A 19,613-nucleotide genomic window follows, 5' to 3' on the forward strand; every position below is an offset into this window, starting at 1 on the left:
TATACAGTTATAAAGAAAAAAAAGTACTTTAGGAACTAGTAACTTAATAAGATTAGTTTCGATATATATAACTATGTGTACCTTAACCTAACTTTTGGATTATCAAAACAAGCATTTCCAAGTTATGTTATGTTATCTTTGTAATTTGTCTAAAATCGTTTTACTTAATAAAGTGTTTTATAAAAATTCTAAGAAAATACACAATTATATACAGTATTGTTAATTAATCATTAAATAAATAATTGTTGTATAAAATATAATTATATATTTTTTGAAAACTCAATGTTTTGACATGAGTAATAAAAAGGTAAATAATCTTTAACATATATTTATAATAAATATTTATCAAAAGATTTACAAAACATATTAATTACATAAATATAATTTTTCTTTAAAGTTAAATAATGGCTGGCTAGTGCCATCATTTGATTGTGATACTACAAATGAAAAATCTATTAAGAAAAGAATTTATTCTCAAAGATCTAATGATCATATAGAAATTCTTCATAATATTTCTAACAAAAGAAAAAATATTTATAATATATCAACATTATTATCTAATTGTGAACCAAAAACACAAGCTGAATTAGTTATTAGCAGGCAAAAGAAACAAGAAATTTTAAACTGGTTGGAAAACAAAGCACATAGAGGACAACCAACCGTATTAGTTATTTCTGGTCCATCGGGTTGTGGAAAAACCATTTCTATCAAATTATTAGCAAAAGAGTGTGATTATGAAGTTACAGAATGGATAAATTCGATAGATCAGTTAATGGATGAGAATAGTAAGTATTAATTTAATAAAAAAAGAAATTCAATTTAATATTATATGATCCTATAAAAATAGATGTTTTAATCAGATAGGATAATAACACAGAGTGATAAATTTGTGGACTTCATGGTGAGAGCTACTCGATACAATTCAGTATTAACCAATTATTCTAAACGACTTTTATTAGTTAAGGATTTTCCTAACATATACTACGAAAATAAAGAAAGTTTTCATTCGATGTTAGAGTAAGCTTTTACTATCTGTTTTGTATTTATATTAATTACAATTTTGTATATTTCAAATCATCTTATCATCATATCATTTCATTTGATTAGTTTCTAAATATATGAATATAATGATTTCAGAAAATACTTTGAGTTAGGAAGAGATCCTATAGTATTTGTCTGCACAGATACAGAAGGAAATTCTAAATTATTACACACTCTATTCGTACCGCATATAAGAGAAAAATTTGATATCAATTTCATTAGGTAAACGTCTCCTCAGTTTTTTTATTAATTAATATTTCAACATATATTAATCTGTTTTTTGTTCATTGCAGTATTAATCCCGTTACACAAGTAGCTATGAAAAATATGTTGAAAAGAGTATCACCGATATTAAATTCTAAAGCTGCAAATATGTTACACATAACTCAAGAACATATCGATGAGATTTTATCTAACAGTATTGGTGATGCTCGTAACACTTTATTGAATATCATATTTATTTCACTTAAAGGTAAATATAATTTATGTTAAAATATTTATTAATCAAAATCATAAATCAATTAATTAAATTCATCTAAGGGAATATATATTATTTATTATAGTATCGAAAGAACTGATGAAAAATGAATGCACTAATCGTAGTGAGAGTTTGGGATTATTACATGGAATTGGTAGAGTTATTAATCCTAAAAGTAAGACTAATAAAATGATATAAATTATCAAAAGTATTAAAAATATAATAATACTATCATAATATTTACCTATCAAATTTTAGGGATACAAGAGGAAAATTCATGGAAATTTGTTCATAATCCTGATGAAATAGCTGAATATTTTCAATCACAATCAACTACATTCCTATATTTTCTTCATGAAAATTATATGAATACTATTAGATTGATTGAGGAATCTGATATAAGTGCTAACGTTTTAAGTTTAGGTGATGTTCTGAATTCAGAATGGCGTGTAGGTATAATTTACTTATGATTATGTTATCGTATTAAAAAATTAGTATATACAAATATTGTGTATTCTTTTTTTAGGATTTTAATTTGAGTAAACTTAGTTTGTCTCTTTGCATACGTGGTATAATGGTAGCTAATGAATCGCCTATAAGTGGATGGAACCCAATACGGAAACCACAGTTTGACAAAAATTCTACGTTAGTATATTATTACTTTAAATAAATAAATAAATTTATAGAGAGATTACATAATATACTTATATTAATATTTTGTAGAGGAAATTCTTTAAACGATGCAGAAACTAAGTGGTACAAGTCACTAATTGATAAAGATAAAGATAAAGATAAAGATAAAAATACAACGGTTACGTCTGATGTTGAAATGGATGAAATAAGTGATTAAAATATTGTATCCAATACCTGAAATTTGAAATACGTTTAAATATAATATTTTTTATTTTTGTATTTCTTGCATAATTTAAATATTTCATTCATTTTTGTACTTAGAAATGTGTTAAAAATTTTGTAGTTCAATTCATTTTCATCAAGTGGCAGGTCGATCGCATATATAAAATATATGTCGTGTAACAATCGAAAATAAAGTAAATAAATTTGAACTACTTTTTAAAATAAAATAATTGATTCTTTGTGTAATAAGTATTATTATCAAAAGAAAAAATTATACTTTTAATTGTGTATAAAATTTATACATAATTATTCTTTCTAATAAATAATAATTCACAAGTTGTATATAGTACATTAAGATGTGCTAAGTATCTGTGAGCGTGTTTTTCAATTAAAAAGTAAAAATTGTGTTATAGTATAAATTATCGCAAAATGTCATTGATACTACGAGTTAATTTACGACATAAATGTCAAATTTTTCTTCAAGAAAATAAATATTTGGGATGCAATTATCTTCATATGAACCATGATAGAAATTTTAAGGTTAGAATACAAATTTGTAAATGATGTATTTAAATGTTTTAACTTTTTCTACAATTTTGTACATAAATAAGTAAGGTAATTTAATATTTATTTAAATAACTTTTATCTTAACGAATGATTAATATTTAACTTATAATATTCTATTTTAGACAAATATATATCTACCCATATATATACATATATTTTTTGTAGAGAGCTGTTCATAATGATCAAAAAATTACTGAAGAACAACCTACAGAAATCTATCGAGGAAATCTAAACAGTCGTGTACGTAATGTGAAATTATTTTCTTTAGGATCATCAGTGTGTGCACTTGCGGTGCAACCATACATCATTTCAAAAGCTATGGCATTAGACAGTGTGCCAGGTATCGCAGGATCTATCTTTTTGGGATTCACTTCGGTTTTTACGACAATACTTTTTCATCTAGTAACAAAGAATTATGTAACAGTTATTTATTATGATTCTAAAAGAGACAAATATCTTGCTACAACTTACACCATATTTCTTCGTGAAAATAAAGTATTAAAAATATTTTCTATTATTCTTTATTGAATGTATATAAATTTCAAGGAAGATACTTTGTTAACAAGTTATAAATAATATTTATATATATTGCAGATTGAATTTACACCAGATGATGTTGTAGTACCAGACATTACTGGTATTTTTACAACGTGCCTTATTAAAGGAAGACCGGTGTTATTTAATGATCAGTTTTTCAATGATAGTCATCATTATTATAGAATAATGGGATTCGATAAACCGATAGATTATAAGTTAAGCAATACTAGTGTAAATAATTCAACTATGGAAGAGAATTTATCTGAAAAGATTGAAAATAAAAGATAAATATATATATATGTATGTATATATATAATTAAATACTGAAAACATCTGTCTTTATTATACACATTTTCTTTTCTTATTTTTAAGATTCTATACACTATTATTTATTTATGATACATAGCATAATATGTACAAACCAATTTATGTCGAAATTAAATATCATTTTTGTTTTTTGATATGGTAAATGTTTTTTTATTTTTCATTTTTTATTATAGTTTAATAATAATGAGAAGATAAAATAAACGAAAAGAAAATAAATTTCTTAACAAATTTAACATTTATAAATAATTAAACTTTTGAACATTTTTCATTAATAATTTTTGGAAAAAAGTTAAAACAATATAAATATTTTCCAAGCTTGTTTCACACACTTAATTGTAAGAACTTCGAATCTATTTATAATATACTAAACCAATAATGAATTGAAAAATATAAATGTGCAGAAGAGCAAAATTCTTAAAGTGAATTTAAAAATATAGAATTGAATCTTAAAATATAATGATAGTTCAGTCGGTGTATACTAAGCAGGTAATAAATCAAAGTCATCCGAAACATGTACCATTGGTACATGAATATCTTCTATTTGAGGTGTTGCTTTGAATTCACACAATCCAACTTCTTTCAATTTCCACTCCCAGTCCATCTTTTGAATGGCATGTAAAGAGTCTGCTTCAGTATGATGTCTTAACAGCATTACTTCCTACAATAGAAAAGAAAAAACATATTTGTAATATAAAGAAATACGTTCATTCTGAAAAATATTTAGATTAACATACATGTACTGTGCTCTTAAAAACTGATACGCAAAACTATGACGATCAAATCAGTATTAGGCACAGAATAATATTTTGTTTTAACCTCAATTGTAACAAACTTCATATGTACTACTACTCAAAGTAAACAAAGTTCAGGTACCTTTATCTTTTCCCATTTATCATCGACGTCTTGCAGCCAGCTTAAAAATAATCTCCCGTTGTATCTACTTCGTGCATTTCTATCTTTTTCTTCTTGTTCTGGCGTAATAACATTATAAACTTCTTCGTCTTTAAGAATGGTGCAAACTGAAAATGGAAGTGATTGATTGGCAAGAGCTCTGGCTGCTCTACCATGGACTCGAAGGATTTCTTGTTCAACTGATAAAACTAATTTTTCTTTTTCTACGACGTGTTGCATTCTAAGCTTATATCTCTCTTTTTCTTGTTCTATATACAAATCTTTCATAAGACTTTGCAAACTAACTGGTGGATTAACATTTGGTTCATTATTCACATTTCCAGCTAATACATATGTACAACGATTCATCAAATAATCTTTAAAACCTTGCGGAGGTTTTGGTTGAACCGGAAATAGGCCTTTTCTTCTTCTTTCAATCTGAAAAATACATTATTATTGTTGTTAATTTAACAAACAAATAAAACTAACTATTTTATATACCAAATTTTTATACAAATAAATAATAAACAATATACGTAATTATTTTCCAACTCTTACCTGTTTTCTAATATTCAAAAATAATTGATAACAATTAGTAATAGGTTGATCATGTGGATGTACTTCTGGTCCTGCATTATTAGCTTCTGCTGCTTCATTAGCTGCAGCAACAGCAGCAGCTTGTTGCGCTTCTTTACTAGGTTTCATTTTTTCTTTTTCTAGGATGTAATTCGACAGGGGCAGATGAAGCATTGCTATTAGAATTGGTAGATGAAGTTGATGTAGTATTATTTTCAGTATTTTCTGCTCCCGTATCTTTTTGATTTTTCCCTGTGGATTCAGTATTTTTTTCTGACTTCTCTATAGCTGTACTTGCTTTATTTACAGTTCCACTATTAGATGATTCAGCAGATGTCGGTTTACTAGACTCGGAATTGTTGCTTTCAGGAGGTGGAGAATGATGCCTTTGTTGCGGTGAAGAATTGTTAGACCGATCGGCTGTAGGTACAGGTAAAGGTGATGAGTTTGAATAGCTGCTATTGCCAGCATTAGATCCTGACACTTCTTTTGATGCTGCAGAACCATTGTTACCATTACCAGTTCTATAAACATAAAATAGTAATCGGTAATGATGGCGTTGGTATTAATATCAATAATATACAATTTGTAAAATAAATAAAGAATAGTTATAAGAAATTAACAAATTGATAAAGTTTATCTTTTGCAACCGACAAGATCACAATTAATTCTTATTAATTAGATTATTACTATATTATTAACCTATGAGAACTTCTGAGAACTCTTTGATGATGGGTCGACCTTTCTTCCGAGTGTAGAGTACCTGTAAAGTCTTTTTTATCATCAACCTTAGTTCCACTTCCATTTTCAGTAGGACTAGTTGTACCGCTAGCAGATTGATTTTGATCTTTATCCGTAGAGTCGTTACTATTAGAACTAGGAACGACATAAGGCAATTGATGACTTCTGTTAGATGTATTCTTTCCATTTCTATTACCCTGTTCTTGTTCAGATGTAGTACTCTGCGGTATAACTATTTTTAAAGGTGGAACTTTAGGAGCCGAACCGGAATCAGAACTCTTAGAACGATCATCTTCTCCATCGGATTCAGGTAATACAGGTGTTGATGTTTTCGCATTTGTTGTTGAACCAACAGGAGTATTGGAAGGTTTAGGACTGCTTGCCATCGATGCTGTACTTGGACTTTTTCTATCCGCAATATTGGAGACCGTGTTTTGATTATTTTTTCCGGATACAGTATTGGAATTTTGTTTTCCAGATTTTGTACACTGTACAGAGTAAACAATAACATTTGCAAATCACAAAAGTATTTAAGCAATATTCAAAATCAATAACTCTTTCAACATTTTTAAGATCTTATGCACTCTACTTAAAATCACGTCTACTAACACATGACTTGTAACAATATTTTTAATGAAAAATCTCACGTCTAATTTACGGTATGATTCGTGCAACCGTAGATAACGATTTTGCGGCAGGATTGAAAGTTTATAAATGTTTATAGAAGCGAGATGAGCTAGTTATTGCGAAGGTCATCGCTAATCAATCCTATTTAATATATACATGATCTTCCAATACATTGATCTTAACGAATTTAAATCTATCGTTTCTTGAACCGATGTATCACAATTGAAAAATCAGCTAAGAACGTTTGGTTCATCCTGTATTATCGTGAGTATACTAACAAACAAAGAATAAAGAAAGAATTAAAAATATTAGCAGTGTTTACCTTATCTCCCGTATTAGTAGCATTTCTACCAGTATTTTGTCTTCCAGTTGGTGTTTTAGCACCGTCCTTTACATTTTCCATTTCTTTGCGTTTCTTTTTCTTAATTTCTTCATCTTGATCTTCGGTATGATCACCCTCGTAAGCTCGCTTAGCGCTGGGTGAAGTAATTGTTGATACAGTATCATCAGAGGTAGAGGAAGCAGTATTGGAATCATTAGTTGTAGTCGACGAACTATTGTTTGTTGTTGCATTGTTACTATTGTTTTGACCAATCTGGCCTGATAAATTTTTCCCATTTTCTTTATCCTTCTCAGGATTGGGATTTGGCGAAGAACTCGTGCCTCTTACAGGGGTTGGTTCTTTCGAGCTTTTAAACTCGTAAACATCGCTGTTATCTGTAGAAGATGTTGCATTTCCGGATCCACTCGATCCAGAAACATTTGTGATAGACGACGAACCACTCAATGACATCTTCGATGACGATTCCATTTGTCCCTGACTCTGATAATAAAATACAATAATTAATATATCTATTTAGTTCTTCAATGTCGGTTGCCTATAATTTGTCCTATTTAAAAAAAAAAATAAAAAATAGTTTTTTAACAAACTGACAAATGAGTTGCTAATATTAATCCAAACTTGAATTAAACAGATAGACTCCCCTTTCCTCCCTAAACCCTGCTTATTACAACAAATTTTAAATTAAAAAGAATTGATTAAAAATTTTTAATAACTTTTATTACTAATATTCAAAAACAGTTAATGTTTTCAATGATATTCACAGTTATTTAATATCAATCACCACCGTATATAAACAAAAAACCACAAATAATTTTTACTTGAATCGACATAAAGCACGTGCTGTGTGTATATAGAAATACAAGACAATATCTTGACTATAGGTATCAATCTACACCAGTGGTTCCCAAAGTAGAGACCCTATAGGAGGGACGCGCCATGTAGATTGCAAGGCTAAAAATGTGGGGGGACAGCTTCCGTTGCATCGCGCAGCCATGTTTATCTTTAGTATGTATTAACGGCTGTGGTTAGTTTAAGTTTAGAATACTTATAGTTTTTATTGTGATATTTATGTTTAATTGTTTTGTTTTTTTTTAGTAGTTTTCTATAAGTGTAAGTTTAATTTACTCATTTAATAATTACAAGTATAAATGTACAAATCTAACTTATAACTTATCGTTTGTTTACAGACTTATTGCCTTTTATCAAATCAAACTTAATTGAATCTTTCTTATTGAATTTATAATAATTTTTTTGTGTAACCTATTCTATTTTAATATAAATTTTTAATTATCATTAAATATAGTTCATTTTTTTCTGTATTTGATGCAATTCATTATTTCATAATTATTTCAATGTTTGAATATTTCGCGCGCAATCACGTGATAACACGAGTTCCTGTCCCCCAGCAATGTACATGGCGCGTCCCTCCTATAGGGTCTCTACCCAAAGTGGGCGATACCGCCCCTTGGTAGACGATGAAGCGGTCCAGGGGGGGGGCGATGACGACCCCAGGTGAACTGTGGGGTTTGCGGTGATGATAGTAAACAAAAAAAAAGATCAACAGGTAAGAAAATAATTTTAAGGGGGCGATACGACAAAAAAGTTTGAGAACCACTAGTCTACACTAAACTTAAGGTAGTACCCTCTGTGTCGGTTTAAAAAAATCGATTTTTTTTTTTACATATTCCGTAAGAAAAACATTTCAAAAATATGCTCCGAAAATTTCAGACCGATATTCAAAGTATTGTCAAAGTTATAGCCGAAAGTAGGGAGCGCGCTGTAGTATGTATAACTCAGAACGCTCTCTATTTTTTTGCCTCCATTTACTCTCTGTTAGGTATTGTGTCTTTGATAGGCAAATTTTCAAATAAAATAATTGATGTGATAGTCAAATGAGGAAGCTGAAGGACTATGTATGCACCAGGCATAGCAGAATAATTTAGGTATAATTTTTTTTATAAAAAATCTGTTCTCAAAACTTTAAACGCGTTTTTCTCGAAACTACGTTTTTGAAATTTTGGAGAAGCACTCACTAAAAACTATAGTACCGATTGAGATAAAATTTTTACCAGTTATTCTTGAAAGATATTCTGATACATGATACCTCAAAAATCTTTAATTTTTTAATAATAAATATATTTTTTTAAACAATTAAAGGTAAAAAAATGCACCGATTTTGAAAAAATTTTTTCACACGTCCGTCATTTTATTTATTTATTTTTTTTTTAAATGTACATATTGTTGGTATCACGTCTATAATTAAGCCTATAGAATAATAAGTATTTTTAGTTTTTTTGTTTCGGACGGCTACAAAGGCCCTGTGCTTCTCCAAATTGAATTGGGGGACTCCAATTTGATGTTAAAAAAAAGGGACAAATTTTGCCTAAATTAGGTTCAAAAAATTTTTTTTGTATAGTTTAAGATACTAATAAAAACATATTAAAATTTCAAAACGATCGCATTTTATTTTCCTATTCAAAAAAATTAATGAAAAAGCATTGAAATTTCGGTCTTCACAGGGGGGTACTACCTGAAGATTTATCAATTTATCGATAGTCAAGAAATATCGACTAACTTCACAAAGTGGTAATTTATGTCCTTGTGCGTGCGTATCGTAAAAATTCGCTCCCCCATCATTTTTTCCCAAACGCGCCAAAAGAAGTATAACTTCAAAAAGAAATGAATTTATTTACCTGTGCGTTCATAGCACCCTGACGGGAGTTTGAAGTACCCCCTTTTTTCTCATCCCTTGCTCCTCGTACCTGGTTGAGCCGGAGCGTCACCCTCGGCGAGCTTCCAGACTGCCCGGTTCCCGATCTATCGACTGTGAATATACATATTTTATTAGTTTATGCTTAAAGAGAGAAGAACAACAAGATAACAGAAAACAAATATCCATTAAAACCAATAAAACGTGAAAGTAATTTACAACTGACTATTATCGGTGACATTTTCTTCATAATTTATGTACAAACGTATTTAACAGAAGTATATTTCATTACTTTGTTTTATCTTTTAACCTACATTTTTCAATATACAAATTAATCAGAATTTATATCCAATTAAAATTATTATTTATAATGATCTCCAATAAATTAGTATTAGGATGTTTATTGTAAACAAAAATTAATATCAAAATCAAGTTGTTAGGGAGAATTTTTTTTATTGTTATTTCTACAATTATTATTTTTTTTTAACATACGTCATATCTATTTTATCTAATTATATTTTTTTTATGATCTCATCGTTCTCTGAACCGAACGAAATCGTGCCAGAAAGTAGACATTGATGCTTTTACATATAATGTCCGAAAATACATCGCGCGTCGTTGGTCAATGAATTCTCTCGTTCGTATATTTCCTGAAGAAATATTTCTAAATCTATAAATATAAATTATATTTTTTACTTGATAAAAAATATTCTCGCGAATATTATTGATTCTGTTTATTGTTTTAGAGTTTACCGATCGAGCATATTTGATTATAAACAACAACACGCGTACTCTAAGCGTCATTATCGTAATCGATTAAAATCATTATCATCATCGAATATAATCGTCTTTTTATTTTTTATTTTCAAAAAAAAAAGAAAAGAAAGAAAGAAGAAACAAATAGAAGTAAAATATTTTGCAAACAAAGATCGGAAAAGAGACAAAGAAATCGACATTGTGCAGTGTAAACGCGAAAACAAATGCACCTAAATAATGTACCGAAATAGTAATAGTAATGATAATAATAATAATAATGATAATATATGATAATCATCATCGTCACTTTAAAAAAATATTATCGCCAGATAAGAAATAGTATCGACTTACTTAAGTTCCTAAACTAGGTAACTCAACAAAGTAAGATTGATTTACTCGACGAGTTCACGAACGACACTGCAGCGACTAAGAATAAGAAGTAGAAGAAGAATAAGAATAAGAATTTCGCGATTGTAGTAGTCGTCGGCTTTCGTGGCCGTCGTCGTAGTTGTTGTCTCTCTTGCAAAGAGAAACATATCACGTGGGTGACGCACGATCGACCATCTTCGTGTTCGCGTTCCTTTCTCGGATATCTTCGACACGATATTATGCTATGATAGCGGTTCATCACGATTCTCGGTTTTGACATGAAATTGGCGGCAAAACATAAATAACAAAGTTTTTTCATTGAAATCATCGTCTTTTCCTTACGATCAAGACGGTAATATAGTCAAAATTACAAAAGAAAGAAAGAGATGTAAATAAAAAAAATAAACTCGGTGCTAAATGACCGATAACTTACACGATTCGATCGAATATAATTTTTCACCCTCTCAAAGGTGCGATCACCCTCGTCGATGAGTGTCGATGAACGCGCAAGTGCACCCAAAGAAGCCTAAGCATGAACGTGAACGTGTCGCACCGTGCCGTTTCGTTCCGAGTCGTGCCGAGCCGCTTAGACACACACACACATACACACGTGCGCGCGTCATCCATACGTATATATATATATATAATACCTAACCATACATATGCTTGCCAGTCACAGCATGCTTCCGACCTTATCCCGTTTATCCCTTCCACTTTACCACCTCGAGCGCATTCTCTCACGGTTACCCCCTCCTCCTCTATCCCCACTTCTTCAACCATTCTCTCTTTCTCTACGCACTCAAGTATCCTCCACTTTACCACCATGCCCCGCTAGCCCGTTTTAATGATGACTAAAGCCAAAACCTTGCTTACTTGCTTGCTCTTGTCAAATAAGACACGACTATGTTGACTTTGCATCGAAACCACGTGCTGCATTCCAACGCGACGTTTATTCGCTAATACCATGCTTCCAAACAATTTGCATTTTCGACAACATTGATAAGATGCTACACGTGAACTTTCTAACCTCAATTATGAGAATGGGTCAAACATTCTGTTATGCATACTAACTAACTTTGTTAGTTAAACTTTCTTATGAATATCGATAGAATTGTTGATGCGGGATAAGAAAAGTTTGCTATGTAGAGTATATAATAAAACCCAGTGGATTTTGGTTAATATTATTTGTTGTATTCTCTAAATTTGAAAAATTAATTGAAATTCTCACATTTTCCGACTTTAATTCATTTCAATCGATGATCGTACGTGAAACCTTAAATTGTTCTTGATTGGTTTCTTTCGTATTGTACCCAAGCTAACATAAGCTAAACGAAAAATAGAAAACATCAGACGTTCAATTCTACTATTAACTTTTTTTTAAATCTTTCGCTCCGGAATAATTGAGACAAAATATAATCGCTGGATACGAAGCGTTTTTTTTTCGTATTTGATCGTGTACTTTTCGGGAACGTATGTATACGCTCTTCGTACATTAATGGTCATTCTTAGAGGGCGTATATATACGCCCATTGGAGCGAAAAGATTAAATCTCAAATGTGGCGTTTCCAAACCGGATGCATCTGTTGCAGATTTTTGGAAGAAACAAAATCTTGACATTTTTATTTGCAGACTTTTGAGATAAACCAACTTGATTTTAATTTTGTCGAGATTATTAGAAATATATTCGTTTTTTTAGAAGTAAAGGAATAAATTGTAAGATTATAAATAGAAGATATTATTTATAACAATAGCAAATGTATAATTTACCTTTATTTTGTGGTGGTGTCCTCCGCATTTCACAGGGGGCTCCACTGTCTTCGGCGACGTGCGGTGCAGCGACTGACGCACTTCCTGTCGTGCGTTGCTGCTGTTGGTGTTGATATTGTGAGTGATGATTGTAATGTTGCTGCTGATAAACCGATGAGGAAGATTGTTGCTCTGTTTTCTGTTCGTTTGATAATGACGTTGACGTTGACGTCGTCGTTGTTGTTACTAATGTTGATGATGATGTTAATGTTGATGACGATATTGTTGACGATGATGATGATGTCGTTGTTGTTGTCGTCGTTGTCGCTGTAGTAGTCGAAACGACCGTTGTTATAACCGGCGTAGCGTCCGGGTTCTCAATTTGAGGAGAACAATTTGGACTATCAGAAGTAGTGGTAGTAGTAGTAGTTGTTGTTGTCGTACTTGTACTTGCACTTGTCGTCGATGTGTCGTTGGGCGAGCTTGCACCTGGAATGTCTGTTAACGCGAAAACAATATAATGAAATTTCAAATAAAAATAATAATAAATTTATTTATCAGAAAAATTGTCAGGAAAATGCATCGTAATCAAAATATTTTATATTTTCTTGACAGGAACAAAGTAAGGTCATAATTTAATGTTCAAAATGACGTACAATGAGGTTTTCCAAGACCATTAACATTTCTTTCTCATAAAAATGTTTCCATAAAAGTAACATGATCAAAACGAGTTATGGGACGCTATGCTGGAAAGAAAATATGTAGTACCGTATCGACGTATGTATGTTCGTGAGGATGTAATAACCTTGAAGAAAGAAATATTCAGCTCGTATCTCGACGCAAATTTCCGGCTAGTCGATTACACGCTGCTGTAGTTATTTGCACTTCGTTTTGGCTAATATCAATTCTTTTTCATCGTTCTTCTTTCTCTTTATTTCGATGCTCCGGAAGCGAGGAGCCACCACACAGCCGGCGAATATCGAATATACGCCAAATCTTAAAGAAAATTCGATTCCTCTCGATTTCATCCAAATGGATGATCATCATCATTCTTCTTGCGCGTCTTTGACAATTCCAATTAATTTTATTTCTATACTATTTATCGAGTTTTTTCCCATTTTTTAAATCGTTTATTTCTCGAAATTATCGAATTCTTTTCTCGATTAGTATTTCTTTTTTTGTTTTTGTAAATAATTTTTTAGTTACTCTCCTCTATTACTACGAATTAAGAAAGAAAAAAAAGTTATATCCTTGTTTCGCGAACGAGAGAAAAATTGTCACGCCGCAATTATCTTCGTTGCCGTTCAGGCGAATTAATGCACACGTTGCGACATCTGACGTACAAACGAAGAAAACCGTCTACACGACGTGCTCGACTTTCACCCAAGCACAGCCCTACACAAACTGGTGGCCATGTTGTATCGCCCTACTGATGATTGGCTCGCTTTACCCCCCTCTGGCCCGCCTACTTATACTCCCCTTATCTACAAACCAAAATGCAACCTCCCACTACCCCCTTTTTAATCGCGATAGGCTGATCCCACGAGTTTGCGCACTTCGACATTTCCGTATTTGTGTTCCAAACGTGTCTCTTCTATCTTCGTCCTTTTACTCGACGTTTTAAGGATTTCTTAGCGCGAATTGCATTTAAAATGCATTTTATCAATCAAATATGTACATAAATGGAACGCTGTCAATATTTTTTATTTTTATATTGTAACAAATTTACTATACTAATTGATATTAAAAGACATGATTTAGTCATGCGAATGAATAAATTATAAAATATTTTTATTTTTGTTACTGTGTATAATAATAATTATATATTATTTAAAACTCAATATCTTTACTAGTGAGATTGTGTAAGATTTCAAGTCGGCTCACTTTATTCTTGAACTTTGATTATAATAATTATTTAATCAACTTATTTTTATCATTTTAAAAATTTATTCAATAAATTCATTTATATAGTATTGATTCAAGTTTATGAAGTATTTTTCATAGAAATTTATCCGAAACTCATAGTCTTTTTTTTCATACGAAGAAAAAATTTAAGATCGATATTTGATAGAATTGATTACAAATTGTAAGAAGAGATTCGATATGTAATGTATAAAACTGATTTTTAATAATAGTATTATTCGTTTATAATGAAGGAAAAAGGCGAGACAGATATTTACACACACGTAAAAAGCACGCGTAGCACACAGCACTGGCCTTTTAAAGAGGATAGAACAGCGTAAGCGGTTCTTCGACTATTTTGCTTTTATTATTAATCTTTGATTCATAGAAACACTAAATAATTATTTGTCATTTTCATTCAACATAAAAATATTAAAAATGTAATAAAAATTTTGTATTTCCCTTTTATCCTGAAAAAAAGGACAAATATAAAATGTAGAATGGGTCAATAATTTTTAAGTTATATTAAAAATAAATTACTCTTTTTTATAGGTTAATTGTTAAAAGCTAACTTCGTAGAGTTTAACAATAAGCAACAAAACTTGAATTTAAAAAGTCTGGAAAAAGATTAATTAATTGTCAATATTACTTATTCCCATTTACAACGATCGATATTACTGTCATAGAAATAGCCCTAGTTATGTATATGTGCATACATACATACTGACACATGTATTGAAAAGTTTGCGTAGAACTTTTATCGGTGCATTTACCTCGGTGCATGATACTATCATTGAATTGAATCGAACAATGTTCTATGTCCTGTGTACCCCCATTGATCTCCTTTTTTCTACGAATGCAAACAAAAATAACCAACACTATATGAATTTGATTTAAAAATTTCAATCCGTTTTGATACGATCGTTGAAAGAACGAAATATCTACATTTATAAATTTTTTTATATAACGCAATAGCCTATTCACTTTAAAATATGCGGGCAGCGCCCAATAACAGTTCAGTCTTTTGTTTTTCACAATGTTGCTTAAAAAATTCGTTTAAACTAAAATTAATTTGTTTTAATTTGTTATAAAATATACTTTGCCATTAAACCACACATATTCATGCAATGCTGCAGCAATGAACCAACAATTTATCTCAATTTAAAATATAAAAGATGGCATCCACAAAGTTAAAATTATGTTTCATGTAAAAAAATCATAAATTTAATATAATAATTTATAGAAGAAAAACAGAATAATTAAGAAAAATATAAAAATTCTGTCGAAATATTTCTAATGAGGTCTTCAAGCAGATCGTACGTATTAAGTGCACGATTATATGAAACGTTCGCCTTTAAATGCGAATTCTCAACTAACTTCATGGATATGTTGGAAACTAAATTAGAAACCTGCGCTTTTTAGAAAATATCTACCGTTACTCGATATATCATTTAAGATTATACAATAAATCTTTATACAGGATGAGCCGAAAGTTTCAAGGTAATTTTAAAAATTATTTACTGAATTTTCAAGACTTTTTAGGTTAATTTTTTTACCAGATTGTAAAATTATAAATCTAAGAAATTTGGATCACTTTGTATATTCTGTAATGGTTAAGGATCAAATGATAGTTTACTACTACAATTATAAAAAACGATAACATATAACGATAACATAAAAACACGCGTGTAACGCTTTCTATTACGATATACCAATATCTATCCCAAGTACTATGCGGTCAATCAAAGTGAACACATTCATGCGTGATTCATTTCAGTCGGTTTGCTACTATGAATCATTTCTATAATGAACAAGTAAATAATGAAACATTAAATAGAAAATAACATGAAAATAGCGAAAAAACATAACTTAAATTTTAAATACAATTTTTAAAATCAAAGAAAGAAATATTGATGAAAATATTTTACAATTATACTTTCACGTTTTGATAATTATTTTGTTGCAATGCAAATATTTTTATTCATGAATAACAAATATGCTTCAATTATTAACGATGGTAAAAAAAATCTATTACATTTATAAGTATTGGCTGATTTTTGTAGAAGATTTTTTCGGGTGTTCGTAGAAAAGAGGAAATTATTGGTACATATTCGTGTCGTTAGTATATATGTAATATATACCTATTATAGGTATGTCCGTAGTACATAGATAGATAGATAGGTAGAAAAGGAAGAAGAGTCGTGGGGGGCCCTACCTCGAGTATTGATCTGTAGGAGAGTTGTATGCGGCCACCGTTGCTACCGCTGCCAACGCCATAACCGAGTATAATACTACCCGACACATATACGACATACGTCTTATTCGACATGGCAATCCGTGCAACAAGAATATATATTTGATTGGCTAATAGTTCTGTACGATTTTCTGCCGTGTTATTTACTTAAAAAATATTTATCAAAATATATTTTAAAATGTTAGAATTATTTAGGAAACAATTCTAAATTATTATATGTAATTATTAATAAATAAAATCGTATACATTTTTAGACTGTTATTTACATGGAAAATAAACCATTTAATTACTGATTTACATACGGCATAACACAACCAAAAGTTGATGTCCAAATGGAATTTGAATTTTATCGACTGTTGTAACTGATTCAAATCTTGTGCAAAAACTGAGGAAAGTTTTTTTTTTACCTCAGTATGTATATTTAAAATTTTGTTAATTATTTCGCAAAATATATGTATTTAATAATAATACGGCAACAACCGCACGAACTTATTGGTCAATCTAATATATGATATTTATGTAGGTTTATCTGTATACGTATATATATATATATATATTGAAATTAACCCTTCTAGTACTTTGAGCACTTTTTTAAATCATACAAATTATAAAAAAAGAAATAAATTTGATTATAACTTACCGCTTGCTTCCTTCGCATTAAGATCGTAACCATTTACGAGTACTGGCCGCACGCGGAAATCTTCCTTACGGCCAATCGACGATTGAACAGACGATTCTCCATTTTTATTGGTCCATCGACCTTTGGAACCTCGCTGTTGTTGCAACGACGATGATCTCGAACTATTCGTATTATTTGATCCTGTTGTATTTTCCGAACGATTACCACCTGAAAATAAGATACATTTATTAACATGATCTTCGTTTTATTATATTACACATTTCTTCTATCGAATTTCATCGAATTTCTATATGATAATGCTAATGTCAATTTAAAAATCAAGTAGAATTCGCGCGCAAATTCTATTTGAAAAAAGAAAACAAAAGAAAAGTTGTTAAGTAAAAAAGATGATAAATCATTGATTATTTTTGAAAATTAATTGAAATAAGCAGTAAAAGATTGGAGAAAATAGGTCAGTGCAATTTTGATGAACGTTTTGTAAATCGCGCGAAGAAGAAGACAAGTAAAAACGTTTTTGGAACGGATCCCGGCCGCAGAAATTCCAATGGTTAAGAGCAAGAGAGTGAGAGAGATAGAATATACGTGGGCGTGCGCACGCACGCGGCGCCATTTGGCGCGCTTCCGCGCCAATTTTCTGCGACCTGTCACATGGGTCACGTAGATCTTTTGACCTATGCGCGATCCAGAATGCGAATGGAACGATTATTTTCGAGACGAAGGTAGATAATATATATGGGGATAAGATAATTCGTGGTAGAACTGAAATATTTAATCGTAAAGGCTGTTAAGAACTAGGCGTATGGAAAGGTATCGGAGGTTTGCTTATGTAGCGTATATTGCGAGATAAAAATAATAAAAAATGTCTCTATGTTATTTTGCTTATAAAATAATATTCTAAATGTAACTCACCTGATACCATTTCCTGGGAGGTCATTTGCAGAAGAAGCGCGAGTTGTTGTCGCTCGGACATCCGCGCAGGGTAACCGCGGAAACGACCGTTACCGCCTGCGGGCATTCCGTCCTCATAACTCATATAACTCTCGGCAAAATAACGCACGTGGATTCTTCGTTGTAATTATTAACGAAAGAATACAAAGAATAAGGTTTCCCACGTATTTTAACCCTTGTCGTTTTGTTTCTCCTTGTTGTTCTTTTTCTGGTTAATGTCACTGTTACTACTGTCGCCGTTTTCTTCGTCGTTCTTTTTCTTCTTTTTATTATCGACGTTGACGTCGACGTCGCCGTCGTCGGCGTCGTCGACGGCGTCGTCGTCTTAATCGTAGTCGTAGTCGTTGTTATTGTTTTGTTCGCGCTCGTTTCTGTTGACGTTGCCGTAATCGGCGTCGGCGTCCTCGCCGTCGCCGTCGCCGTTTTTGTCCTTTTCCTTTTACGTCGTTTCGCTGACGCCGTTATTGTTGTCGCCCCCAACTTTTACCAACCACCACTCTCCTCGACCTTGCCGTTCTTCTCGTTCTTGCAATTCTTTCTTCTTCTTTTTTTCTCTCTTATATCTTTCTTTTTCTTTCCTTTTTTTTAACTCCTACTCCTTCTCTTCTTCTTCCTCCTCTTTCTTCTCCTCCTCCTCCTCCTCCTCCTCTTTCGTTCGTCTTCTTCGCGTTCTGTTGTGCTCGCGATCGTGGCGGGCCACGAGCGAATATAACCTAGAAGCACACGATCGGCTCACGCCATTTTGAGGCGCCGCGCGCGCACTGATACGTCCGATCAACGGTCACGCGATACGCTCCGAACACTTACCGCGCCAAACTCGATCGCGCCTTACCAATTATTCCGATCACTTTTTACGCGTTACTCGCACTCTTACTTATTTCTTAACGACTATGTTCTTCAGCGATACGATGTGAGTGTGTACAATCGAGTGTCTGTGAACCCCCTTAACCCCCCGCCTCCCAACGCACTTTTGCAACTCGAGCTACAGAACATAATATGACGCAACACAACGATACCTTTTTCACTTTCTTCGGTTGGTACGACTGATCACTGTGCAAATCATAATGGCGGAAATTTTAAATGTAATGTGAAATTTAAATGAGAATGCGTTAGGAATAGTATTTCTCAAACAATATTGTATTTTTATGTCGTACAGTTATATTTGAGTGATTTTTTATTTATAGAAGATGATTTAATAAAAGATAATCAGAATATTAACATATGGTAAGAATAAGAAATTAATTTTAATTAATGGAAATAAGTTTCACATATTTTTTAGTGCTGTTATCATTTAAAAAAATTATT

General features: G+C 31.3%; 3 protein-coding genes across 3 annotated transcripts; 2 read left to right on the top strand and 1 right to left on the bottom strand.

Annotated features, from left to right (window-relative positions):
- The first annotated feature begins 100 nt into the window (after window positions 1-100).
- Rad17 (Rad17 checkpoint clamp loader component) lies at window positions 101-2,601 on the top strand. Its single transcript, XM_015315579.2, has 9 exons — window positions 101-307; window positions 398-785; window positions 861-1,017; window positions 1,138-1,263; window positions 1,335-1,513; window positions 1,605-1,694; window positions 1,778-1,968; window positions 2,046-2,164; window positions 2,243-2,601. The coding sequence occupies exons 1-9, from the start codon at window positions 293-295 to the stop codon at window positions 2,367-2,369; spliced, it is 1,392 nt and encodes a 463-aa protein (XP_015171065.2). The 5' UTR covers window positions 101-292; the 3' UTR covers window positions 2,370-2,601.
- Window positions 2,554-3,808, top strand: LOC107063650 (transmembrane protein 70 homolog, mitochondrial). Its single transcript, XM_015315580.2, has 3 exons — window positions 2,554-2,914; window positions 3,107-3,436; window positions 3,536-3,808. The coding sequence occupies exons 1-3, from the start codon at window positions 2,804-2,806 to the stop codon at window positions 3,764-3,766; spliced, it is 672 nt and encodes a 223-aa protein (XP_015171066.1). The 5' UTR covers window positions 2,554-2,803; the 3' UTR covers window positions 3,767-3,808.
- Window positions 3,809-3,925: 117 nt separating this feature from the next.
- On the bottom strand, window positions 3,926-19,270 carry LOC107063651 (uncharacterized). Its single transcript, XM_015315582.2, is given in 10 exon segments — window positions 3,926-4,463; window positions 4,679-5,134; window positions 5,255-5,404; window positions 5,406-5,796; window positions 5,975-6,501; window positions 6,963-7,463; window positions 9,677-9,807; window positions 12,586-13,062; window positions 17,361-17,567; window positions 18,270-19,270. Coding segments are annotated over 10 exon segments (3,144 nt in total). The 5' UTR covers window positions 18,394-19,270; the 3' UTR covers window positions 3,926-4,283.
- Between the last annotated feature and the right edge of the window lie 343 nt (window positions 19,271-19,613).

Source organism: Polistes dominula, unplaced genomic scaffold (genome assembly GCF_049000335.1).
Source record: "Polistes dominula isolate Pdom_NZ unplaced genomic scaffold, Pdom_raw_medaka contig_22, whole genome shotgun sequence".
Classification (NCBI taxonomy): domain Eukaryota; kingdom Metazoa; phylum Arthropoda; class Insecta; order Hymenoptera; family Vespidae; genus Polistes; species Polistes dominula.

Excerpts from the sequence above, each read along its gene's own strand:
- Rad17 (XM_015315579.2), top strand. Across the intron at positions 1,018-1,137 it reads AGTTTTCATTCGATGTTAGA|AAAATACTTTGAGTTAGGAA; the intron begins GTAAGCTTTTAC and ends TAATGATTTCAG. Across the intron at positions 1,695-1,777 it reads TAGAGTTATTAATCCTAAAA|GGATACAAGAGGAAAATTCA; the intron begins GTAAGACTAATA and ends ATCAAATTTTAG.
- LOC107063650 (XM_015315580.2), top strand. The coding sequence starts at position 2,804 with ATGTCATTGATACTACGAGTTAATTTACGACATAAATGTCAAATTTTT. Across the intron at positions 2,915-3,106 it reads ACCATGATAGAAATTTTAAG|AGAGCTGTTCATAATGATCA; the intron begins GTTAGAATACAA and ends TATTTTTTGTAG. Across the intron at positions 3,437-3,535 it reads TATTTCTTCGTGAAAATAAA|ATTGAATTTACACCAGATGA; the intron begins GTATTAAAAATA and ends TATATATTGCAG.